Genomic DNA, 12,603 nt, shown 5'->3' on the forward strand with positions numbered 1-12,603 from the left:
TTGCTGATCACAACAGCGTAGCATGGGCATGGTTCCTCGCAGCTATCGACACTTTCACCCAGCGCCCTCTCGAAGAGTTAATCCCCGCCATCTATTAGGAATTCATAGACCTAAACTTACCCCGCCCATCTTATAGGAATTCATAGAATTAAAACAATTAATTTATACATTTAATTTGCAATTACAGATATTTCGGTCAACTTGATTTAAAAAAAATAGCCTATAGCCTTCCTCAATAAATGGACCATTCAACACAAAAAGAATTTCTCAATTCGAACCAGTAGTTCCTCAGCTTAGCGCGTTCAACAAACAAACTCTTCAGCTTTATAATATTAGTAGTAGATATAAATTTTCCCATTGTCATAACATTTTTTATTGCTGTTGCACTTCTGTTAGTCCATAGCGTGATGTTATATAGTCTATAGCCTTCCTCAATAAATGGACTATCAACACAAAAATAATTTTTCAATTAAACCAGTAGTTCCTGAGATTAGGTGCGTTAAAACAAACAAACTCTTCAGCTTTGTATTATTAGTTAATTAGTAAGGAAAAAAGACAGTGGTACGTATAATATATATATATATACGTACCATATATATATGTATACCATAGTTTGTAGTACCATAGTATAGTTGTAGTACCATATATATATATGTACTACAAATCATTTTTTAGCATGGTTTAGGATTTTCTCTGAAAAGTACCCTCGAGGTTTGCCTCATGGATGACTCAAACCTACGCCCACTGGATCGCGAAGCCCGCACTTTCAAGTCGAGCCACCGTGGCTACGCATATCTGCGTTCAAGCATTTCATGCATTTATATTATAATATGAATTTTCTCCTTTCATGACATTTTTTATTGCCGCTCCACTCCTATTAGTCATTGCGTGATGTTGTACAGCCTATAACCTTCCTCATGAATGGACGATTCAGCACAAAAATAATTTTTCAAATTCCAACCGGTAGTCCTGAGATTAGCGCGTTCAAACAAATAAACGCTACAGATTTATATTATTAGTATAGATATATTTTTTTCATCCTTTTTTGTACTATTTTCCTCATAATACTGTTAATTCATTCAACATGACATGATGTGTGTATACTCGATTTATAACAGTAGTAAATAGATTGAATAACTTTAATTCTGCCTTGAAGTTTGAACCTTACGAATTAAAAACTGTAGTTAAGCATTAGAGCACTCAGGTAAAAAAACTTTTTTACTCCGAAGAAACGTAGTGAAAGTAGGTGTTTTCCTCGCAATATTAATATTATGAATGTAAACACACCGCCTTCGAATGCGACCATATTGAATTAGGAGCAGACATTGTGTTAAGATAGCTGTTGTTAATACTTAAAACTGTTTTATTTTACTTAACCAACACATTCCAAACACTTTTAAAAATGTTTTTTTGCTTTCCATTCCCTTTTAAAATATCTCATCGGTTCTCTTTTGGTTTAGTGATGTTGCTTAATTTCTTTTCTTGGGGTAGGAATACAGCACAATCGAACCCTGGAAAACACTTTTTGATTTAAAATTTCTTTAAGAATTAAATTTTTCTGTTAAGTTAAGCAGTCGGAGTGATATTAATGGATAAAAGTTTCATTTAAAATTTGTTTCTGTTGAAAATGAAAAAAACTACTGAAAAGTTAAATAGTACTAAAAAGTAAATATTTCGTTTTTTTCTGCATTGTACATCTAATCAAACTAACAAGTCAAAGTTACCGCCACCTGTATACGTTATTTATCATTGTTTTAGAGCGGTTCAAAGTTTTTTATAGGGTTAAGTTTTATACTTCATACATTAATGGAAGGGAGGGGGGGAGGGACGTCGCTTTCTGATGTTTGATGTTTGACAGTTTATTTGCAGTGAAAAATGTACCACATAAGATATGGAATCACCACACGTGAACATAGAATTACCGTATAATTAGCAATATTATCTAAAACATTTGGAGTATGTAACTAGAATGGAATTAGAAAGAGATTCCAGTAATAAATACTCACTAGCAGCTAGTACACCTAATAGCAAGCCAACAGCTATAATTATCAAAATTAGCCCGCATATAAGAATACGTCGCCAACCGGGCAAAACTTCCGGCTGTCTTCTGTAAAATATAATTTTTCACCTCTGAAACAAAAAAAAAAAAAAAAAAAAAAAAAAAAAAAAAGAACAAAAATTAAGCATTACAAAATGTTCATCATTATGCTTTTTTCAGACGGTAAATGAGTTGAATAGTTGGTATAATGGAATTAATATGCACACGATTTTTGAAGATGTTATTGTTGATTGTATTTCATATGCTATGGTTTAGTTCAGGTTCTGCTTCTAGGTAAGAACAAACGTATTTTTACGAAATAAAGAAATAAAATTAAAAACTAAGTTTGAGGAGCTGAGTATACATTTCCGTTTGTTGAGATTCATCGGCATTTTTTTTTAAAGAATATGGTGAAGGAGTGATGGAAAAGTGTGACGTTGCGTGAAGAACAAAGATACTAATGAGCAAATTTCACTGGGTAGCATTAAAGCATCCATCACACAGTCCTGACCTGGTACCGTCAGACTATCATCTTTTCCTATATCTTAAGGAATGTTTTCACAAAAAGCGATTTCGAAAAAGATGAGATAATGCAAGAAACTTACTAATGGTCAAACGGTGAGACTGCAATTTTTGATTAAGGAATCAAAAATCTGGTGCCACGGCTGAACAAATGTTTTGATGCTAAGGGTGACTATGTTGAAAGTAATAAATTGACAATATTTTAAAGATTTTAATGCAATTTTCATTCATAAATAAAGTTATTTTCCGTCAGTACAAACGGTCTTTATTTGAAAAAAAAAAAAAAAAAACCTCGTACTAAACTTGACCTTATGAGCTTCATCTACATATCGTATTCATCTTATATGAACATTATTTTCCATATGATCATATATGATATGATCATTTAGATCACAAGGAACAAAATGTTCCAAAGTCTTTGTGATTGAAAATAATTACAAATATATTTTAACGACGAAATTTATGTTAAAAGAACCTCTATGCAAATATATTTCAAATATTCATAATTGCTTATATACACATTTGACATTAAGGTCCAAGCCGGTATGCGATTTTTGATGAAGCTGCTATTTTGTATGTGATTTTAGTGTCACATTCATATACAAAATCAAATTTATTGAGCCAGGACACACAATAAAAGGCTATAAACACTAATTAAAAATTAATTCATTTCAAATACATCAATCGTTTGTGTTAAATAGTAACCTTTTTTTTTGTGTGAGTAATAATCGTTTTTGGTGTTAAAATACTGATCGCTTAAAATACCTACAATTTTATTTTATGAATACCTTTTTTTCTGTTCTAAATTATAATATATATTATGCATACTTATGAGCCAGAATGCAAGATTGTTTAAGTATTTAGTAGGTTCTTTTAGGTCAGTGTTCCATGCTAGAACGATTTGGAAAGTGTGTCTCAATGGTAGCAAAAATATTTTAAAACATTTGAAAAAATGTACATTGGATAAATGCTATACAGTACTTATATGCACCACGTGAGTATATTTTCGCTGCTTTTCTCTTCGCCTGCATTCCTGCAAAGGTTCTCTCTCTTTTTTTTTGAAGAGAGGGGGGGGGAGACAGAGAGAGAGGGGGGGAGACAGAGAAAGAGAGGGGGAGACAGAAAAGAGGAAGGGCTAAATGTGACTTCGGTAAAAAATAAAAGTGTTAAAAAACAGTAAAATGATTAAATTAATATTAAAAAATAAAGAGTTTGAAAGGTTTTAAGACGAGGATTTGTGTCTGTCGATCTGTTCGTGATCCTCTTAATAATCACTTTGGAAGGAATAGTCAAACTCGAACAAAACCTTTTTTGTTCCAAAGAAATTGGCCAGGACATTTCATTCATTCTCACGCTTTATTTATTTGACTTGGACAATATTTTCCTCCAAATTGAATAGCTCAAAGGAAAAAAATCTAAACATTATGTCTACGGGGATAGTTAACGAACGTATAAATTAAGAACTAAATCGAATGAATATCCTTATTAAGAGCTCTTGATGAAGGACATGTACAAAATTTTTTTTCTCAGCATTTTAAAAGTATTTTATAAATAAACACTTGAAGGAGAAAATATTTTACTTAAAAACCTAACGCTCTAAAAATTTAGATATTAATGTCTTAACAAATGTTTTAATGCTGTATATGATTCCCTTGAATGACACTAAAAAGTTGTCACGAGAAAACTTATAAGTAACGATGAATAACTCATAGTGTGGGTAAGGATTTTTTTTTCAAAAGAACTTTTATTCATTGAAAATTTGAGTACCCATAGTTTTTTGCGCAATTTCGGGGATAACATTGTGTATTCATTCTGCATTCTGACTCAGACGCAATATCACGACTGAAAATAAAAGCATCAAAACGAACACAAATACACAATAAACATGGAAACAAAGGTTGAAATGATACAAAAAACGGATGTAAAAATAGTTATTAAGTTTCTTTCATAAACTTTGTTACAAACACAGTTTCTACGGTTACTTAATAATACATAAGGGTAGACATAAATCTACGAGGAAAAGGCATCACTGAGCAAAAAAACTGGATGAGACAAAGGAAAACTTTTTTTTTGTGTGTGGGGGGGGGGAGGAGTGGAACAAACACGTCACAGTTCATGCAACATTTCTTGTGTTTACCAAACTTACGTGGATTTTCTCTCAGAGCAACTACTAATTGACCCCTCACGGCTGAAATTAAAAACAGATAAAAGCATTTAGAACGACAATTCTTTCCACAATAAGGAAGAAAAATAACATTCCAATTCTTTGTTTCTGACTGTCTTTAAAAGTATTATATTCCCTGTCATGGCAATAAAGAAATCAGTCGACGCAGAAATGCGATGTCCGCAGAGAAATAAACTCTTTGGAATCTATCCAGATTCGCCATTTTTTATTGCGTAGATGAAACACATTTTAAAATGAGCTAAATAATGGCTGAGGTGATGTGTAAAGGAATGGGATGTTTATGGTAATTTTATTAGAATTAAAATTACGAGAAAGGGTTATGATCGCGGTTGAAATTCCTTTTAATTATGTGTTTATTACTTCTGTTAGAGGGGTAATATTAAAATGATGTTATTACATAAGAGATTATCCAAGAAATGCATTAACAAGTTGTTACAGACAGAATGAGTTGATTCCAGCAACTTTTACAACGCTACTTTCATAGTCATTGCAATTACGATACGACAGAAAAGTGAAATTATTATATTCGATTACGATTTGAAAAGATCCAATTACTGAAATTTTATTACCGTATTACCCGCATTATCCGGCATGCCGGAAAAAAGCGAGGTTGACCAACATGCCGGGAAATTCGAATTTCCCGGCATGCAGGATAATTCGAGGTTTATTTTGCAACTAGTGGTTACCCGCACGGCTTTGCCCGTGATAGAAAAATTAAAAGGTCTTTTGGTTCGCCTGTATATTTACAAATAATGTACGGTGAATTTTCCCGCCAATTGGCTTGTACCCATGTTACGGTTCCACGTTATGATAATTTCGTAATTTACTCGTCCATATTTATGATATTTTCGTTCTTAAAATTGGAATAGAAAAAAAAACCACATCGAATTTTCGAAAAATCGCTTTGAGGTGCCACCCCCCATGCTACAAACTAACTTAGTGCCAAATTTCATGAAAATCGGCCGAACGGTCTAGGCGCTATGCGCGTCGCAGAGACCCAGACATCCTCCGGACAGAGATACTTTCAGCTTTATTATTAGTAAAGAAAGAAGAAAGAAGGACGAAACAAAAGTAAATTTCCCCATTCAGTTCGAATCAGAAAGCAAACCATTGCAAAGAAAAAGATAAATAAATCCCGAAAGTAACCTTCTTTCAAGGGGAAAAAAATGTGTATTGCATATAATATGTGTTTGTTATTTATGGTAGGTCATTATTAATGGATTTAATTACATGTCAATAAAATAATTAATTCAGAAGCAATCATCGGTTACTGCGAGTAGTTCATAATTGTTTTAAATAAATTATTTTAGGTTCCTTTTCGAGAGGTAAATTTAATATTTATGTATTGGATAGCACTGATTTAGGGGATCAGTAACTTACTCCTTAAATGTTTGCTTACTTAGTTTCAATTTAATTTTATAAAATTATTCGTTATTAAACAATATTTTTCTTGTTAAAAAAACAAATGACATTGTTAGTAAGCATTTTTACAAAATTAAGCTGTTTATTAATACTAACAAGATACGTATGTTATTCATTTTTAAGCTGATAACTTATACTCATTTTTCAGCTGAACATATTTTTTATAGCATTATTTTTTTTCCTTACCTCGATTTTCCGGCATGCCGAAAAGGACCAGGCAAGTGTTGTTGAAAATCTGGTGATCCCGGAATAATGCGGCATGCCGGATAATACGGGGTAATACGGTACCATAAAAGTTTTTTTTTTATTAATGGAGCTGATTAGAAGTACGATAATACCAAAACATGATTAAAAGTAGAATTACTTTCAAAAGAGATTACAGTGAAACCTGTGTAAATTGACCACTTGCGGTGCAGTACTTTGGTGGTCAACTTAGACAAGTGGTCAACTTATAAAGGGGGTAGTGATTTTTTTTTTTTTTGTCATTTCTTGCTCCATATATTCATTTTTTGATTGATTGACACTTACTCTTTCTGTTCAACTCACTTTCATTGTTTAGCATTACTTTGAAACAATTATTTAAAATGTTATTCCAATATTTTTAGAGATTATTTTCCCAGAATGACGTATGATGTGTCATGCAAATTTAAAATTTCAGTAAATTGATCCAAAAAAAAAATCTTATTATTTATGAAAAGTTACTCATTTGATATTAATAGTTCCTAACAATTCATAGCTTCTCAAAAATTACAAATTTTTCTCATATACATTTATACCCCATGATAATCTACTTTTCAACAAAATAACTCCTTATTGAAGTTGGCGCACTTATTAGACACTAGTTTTAGAAATTCCATATGTGTCAGCTAATTTTCTCTAGCTTTCTCCCTTTTCAATTAATTTTAATATTTTATACTTTTTATTGATCTCAAGCTCAACTAACTTTCTTTTTGAAGCCATTTTATGTAAAACTATAACACAAAGAGCAACAAGCTAGACTCTCATAGTTCAAAAAAGCAGTTGAAAAATGAAAATGTGTGTGTGTGTCCTATCTCTTAATCACTTGCACCAGAAATACTGCAATGCAAGTAACTTGACTCTTTAGCACAATTCCATTGTTGCCACAAAATAATGCAACTTTAAGAAAATGGTTTGTATTTTTTCTATTGACACATGTTTTCATTGAACAGAGAGTACAAAGGACAATCTCAAATAGATCAACAAAAGAAAATCAAGTTTGAGAAATAAAAGGGTTCTTAGTAGTTTTCCCATGTGGTTAAACTCAAAAGGAGGTTTAGTTATGCTGCTGTATCATTTAGTTAGTAAAATGCTGTTCTGGTATCAAAAATATTCTTGGAAAGCTATAAAAGAAATAATAAAATAAAATAATTTGCTAAGTAAAATTTTAAAAACTAAACCAAGTGGTCAACTTACAAAGGGTTTTTTACAGTACTCCAAACCAAATTTGGTGTTCATTAGTGGTCAAGATAGACAGGTGGTCAAGTTACAGAGGTTTTCCTTCATTATATAAGATAGGACTAATTCCGTTCCTGACAAAAGCGGTCAACATAGACAGGTGGTCAACTTACAAAGGTGGTCAACTTTACAGGTTTTACTGTAATTGCATTATTACAATAAAAAAAGATGGCTAGTAGAGGAAGTGGTCTAAATACGGGCCACCCGCTAAAAATGAGAGAAGGGGGGGGGGGGAGTTCGGTACCATTTGTGCGCAGTCGCAAAAATGGTACCGAATGAATCAACACTAAGAGGCAAAAGCGTAGGTGAACAAATGAGCTTGATAGCTAAATCACATGCTTTGTCAGGAATTGTTTTTTTAATAAACACTCGCTTTTGAAGAACTCAAAACTTTTGGAAGCTTGTACAAGATAATTTATATCTTTCTAATTTATACAGTGAAGTAAGTGGTTTTTTATCTTAAAACAAAGTTGATTATATGGGCTTTCTTTCAGTGTACTTGATTTGAAATATTTCTTTCTTTCATAATGGTTTAAAGTACTGCGTGGTCTAAAAACGGGCTGCCAATGGTTCCAAAAACTGACTAGCCCGTTTTTGGACCACCATTGGTAGCCCGTTTTTAGACCACGCTGTTTTCGATACTTGAAAGTTTTAACTTAATATAGTGACTTAAATTAACCGGTGATAAGGCACTCTGGGGTGAGTGGAGGGACTCCAAAACCATAAAAAAAAAGGATAGAATCTCAAATTATGCATCCGGGGGGGGGGGGGAATTTCTTACCAAATTCAGTAACTGAATTTCTACTTGTGCATGACCATCAAAACTTGTATTAAGTTGAAGCTGTGCGTTAGTGAAGAATTTGCTGATATTTTTCTGCAAAGGATGTGGCACATATCCCATATTTCTAACCGTGTAGGCGATTTTTTTTGAACTGATTGATTTTATTGGGAATTTACTTTCTTGCGATTAACAGCGGAATACTTTCTGCGTGGTTGATTCAGCATCCCGAATCAACTACCAAGTAATCAAACTTCAACATCCAAACACGTAAGTCCATATGAAATGTCTCCAATCCCCTACTACTGCAAAGAAAAAGAACAATTGTGGCCTCAAGAATGCCAAGACTACCATCATCACTGGATCATCTTACTAGGACGAACTGGTGAAAAGTTTGGAGCATGTATTGAACAACAGTCGGAAAATTGTGAGTGGGGAAGTGGTTGCCAGAGGTAAGAGAAAGGAGATCACACTGATCTTCCTACAAGATGGCAACGAGTTTGTGGTTCTTGTTTTTGATAAATCTGATGATAGCGATGTAGTATGCATATTTTACGAGATTCTTTTCAGATGATATTACAGGAGAAGTGTTGATTCTCTATCGCAAGGTTAGACCCCCGAGTGTGTGGGGTGAAAAAAAAAAAGGGTTCTCTACATTTGAAACTTATGCAGTGAAAAAAATGAGATAAATGATTTTTATTTTTCATAAAAATATCTAGGCTGATATTTAATAAAATTTTTGAAGTAAAATTTCATGCTTTTTATTTGTTTTTTTAAGAGATAAAATAGTTTTTCTTCAAGTGGCCCGTTTTTGGACCACCTTCTGAAAAACGTGATTTTGCCTTTTTTCGTAATCATGAAGTTTTAAAACACTTAAAACTGGTGTAATGGCTTTTGGACCCTAAGATCACTTTCATGAATGTTTTTGAGAGTTATTGGCACTAAAATTATCCCTTTAGCGTGAATAGGTAAATCAGAAGGTAGAAAATGAAAGTGGTGGCACGTTTTTGGCTCACTTCCTCTATAAGATAAAAATAATAATTTCAGATATGCTTACGTTTTTTCAAATAATAGATTTTTTATAAGTACAATCGCATAAAAAAATTATTGACTTGATTAATGAATCAATATGATTCATTAAAAAAATTATTGCATGAAAGATTATGCTCAAAAACGGATGTCGGGGACCTTAGCAATAAAATGATTATAGCTATGATTATGAATATATTTTTAAATATTGATTGGGCATGATCAGATTATGACTTTTCACTAGTTTGATTAAAGAAATATCAAACTAGCATGCAAGGATTTGGAAAAAAAAAACAAACAAACAAACAAAACAAACAAACATTGGGTCAGCGGAGGATTTGCCATGTCGCAATCGGGTGGAACTCCCGAAACGTATACAAAAAGGCACATGAAAAATATATTCCGTAGTTCTGTTCCTCTCAAAGGAGACCCCCTAAAAATGGGTCCCCCAAAGCTGTAAATCCGCCATTATCAAAGGTATAAATACAGATACCGGCAGAGATATTGCTAGAGATTTTTGAAGGCATGAAAATACTTCCTGATATGTTTTTGGAAGAGTGAAGCTTATTTTGAAAGAGTGAAATATACGAATACAGGTAAAGTTGTAATAGTAATCAGTTCAATAAAAATACTAACATTCTAACGTGAGATGGAAGATGAAAGGGAAGGAACAGATGTGTATTACAATTTTAGTTTTTCAATATTTGAAATGTTTGAGATATTGAATTTGAAAAAAAATAAAATCCAAATGTAAGATTTTAAAAATTCCGGTTGCTTCCCCCACGAAGCACCTTTTCCACGAAGCTAAATTTTTGTTTAAAATTGAAAGCTTTAAAGTGCGCATTAAATTCTAAATTTTTGAGGCGTATTTCTGATTTTTAATGCGTGAAATACGTTAGTGAGGGCGCTAAAAATGTGTCTGGGTACCAGTTATATTAAAAAAGATAACTGTTTTGATTACAGTAAAAAGCATGACAGGTAGTTTTACATATGAACTTCTAGACCTAGACAAAAGCTAGAAAGGAAAATTGTTACTTAATTTTCATTCTCGTAAGTTTTTTCATTACTGTGAAGTGGGGCTACTTGAACCCATAAGAAAAAAGTGTTTAAAATCCGTTCTTGTCCTATATAACTCAATGTATAGACTTAAAAATTTTTCTCCATGACAGGTAGCAGTACTAGGTAGAGGCTGGAGCATTAAACAAAGTTTCTGCTATTCGCACTCTTTTCTGATTGAGGTTATGATTGCAAGTTGTCTAAACAGTTGTTTTTTGTGTCTGCAAACTTTCACATATAAGTTCATGGAAACATCTGATATCATCAAAATCAAGATAGTTTTATATTTACATTCTATTTCTTAATAAAATGACAGTGTTTTAAGGTTATAGCTATGTAATTGACGCAGTAACTAATATAAGTTAGTTAAAGGGCACTTGTTGCCTTAAAATGGGGCTACTTGAATCCAGCGTTCAAACAGCCCCAAACCACATTTCATCACTAAATTACGTTAAGTAAGGTTTGTAATCTTTAAAAATAAAGATGTTAGTTACTATTTATACCAATTTTTTGCAGATCTGGGGATAAAAAGGGTCCGACAGTAAAAGGGAATCCCTTGAAGTAGGAAATTATGCGGATTATTAAGAGGAAAATTTACAATTGTGACCAGATTTAACTAATTCCGGAGAAATGTCTAGCCCCATATGGCATCATGGGCTGATGCCATAGAATGGCATCAGCCCCTTCTGACTTAAGTGTATCAACTCTAAAAAGGAAATTAAAAGATAGTTCACAAAACATGCCTGGGCCTCCTGTAGTATTTAGTAGCTACTAAGAGCAGGTATAAAATAATATCAGAGAAAATAAATCCACCCATGCCATTAAATTGAGGGGTTTTCATTCTTTCTTATGTTTTTATAAGGAGCATTTCAATTGGTTTTAACTGTGGTTAGATTATGTTTCTATTTGGGAAATTATGTTTGCCTAAAAATATGTTTTTATGTATACGTTGATTTTATATTAATTTATGTAAATAATTTGCAGTTTATATAAATAGTTTGCTCACTAGAATGTACGTTTTGAGTTTAATTTTTCAAAATTATTGACCGTTCTGGATACCACCACCTGTTTTATAGCTTTTCCTAATGAATTTGCTGAGTGGGACGAAATAGCCCCAGCGCGGGCCTACTTGAACAAAATTTTTAAAAATAGAAGAAAAAAATAAAGAACTAAAGTAGTTGTTTAAAAAAGGCTTAAGGTGGTAGCAGAACGTCTGAAAAGTGATAAAAACAAGGTTATCAGTTCACATTATGGGTTTAACAAATCATTCAGTGTAAAACTCGCAAAAAGTATGAAATTTCGGGTCCAAGTAGCTCCACTTTACGGTACGTCATAAGAATTACGTTGAACATTACAAGTGAGTGTTTTTAAATAAATTAACTGAAGGATATGCAATAAAATGCCCGGAACATATCATGATTCGTATGCGTCACGTTCCGTCAATGGCATTTTATTGCATGTTGTTCAATTATTTTTTCAAAATGATTGACTTTTAATGTTCTACATAGTTCGTATGACAAATCTTTACAGTTGCTAATAAAAATAAAATTTCTAACTTATTTTATTTGCATTTATGAAACAAAATTTGCTAACAAAACTACTCCAAGTGTCCCATTCCCAGAGCCCGACTAACTAAAAATGAGGCCCTAGGTCCACATTAATTTCGAGGCCCACTGAAGACTCTATAGCCCAGACGGAATGCATTTTAGGGGGCTACTTTGTCTACCACAGAACTATGTAAATCATTTATAATGTACATTCATGGATTCCCTTCGGGGCACTTCCTAATTGTGACATGGTGAATTCACTACTCGCAGAATCAATAAATATTCTAATATAAAAAAGTTATTTCCATTATTTTTTTATTACTCTAAAACTACATGTATTTTTCGTACAGTTGTAATGCTATGCATAATTATTTAACTAATTTGGGGCCCCTTTGGAAGATAGGGCCTCAGGCCCAGGTCTAGTTGTCCTGTGTGGTAATCAGGCCCTGCCCATTCCGTCACATGGAATGGCCCCGTAATTTCCACCAAAAGAGGTTCAGGAGTCCTAGAGTCCCCACAACTCATTTTTACGCATAAGTCGCCGAATTTC

The 12,603-nt window shown here is 32.8% G+C and overlaps 1 protein-coding gene across 1 annotated transcript in view; it reads right to left on the reverse strand.

Annotated features, from left to right (window-relative positions):
* LOC129233774 (uncharacterized) overlaps positions 1–12,603 on the reverse strand; it is a 203,910-nt gene that overhangs the window by 65,117 nt on the left and 126,190 nt on the right. The window contains 3 exon segments of the mRNA XM_054867754.1: positions 2,007–2,084; positions 2,087–2,130; positions 4,707–4,748. Of these exon segments, the coding sequence (XP_054723729.1) occupies positions 2,007–2,084; positions 2,087–2,130; positions 4,707–4,748 (164 nt within the window).

Source organism: Uloborus diversus, chromosome 1 (assembly GCF_026930045.1).
Source record: "Uloborus diversus isolate 005 chromosome 1, Udiv.v.3.1, whole genome shotgun sequence".
NCBI lineage: Eukaryota > Metazoa > Arthropoda > Arachnida > Araneae > Uloboridae > Uloborus > Uloborus diversus.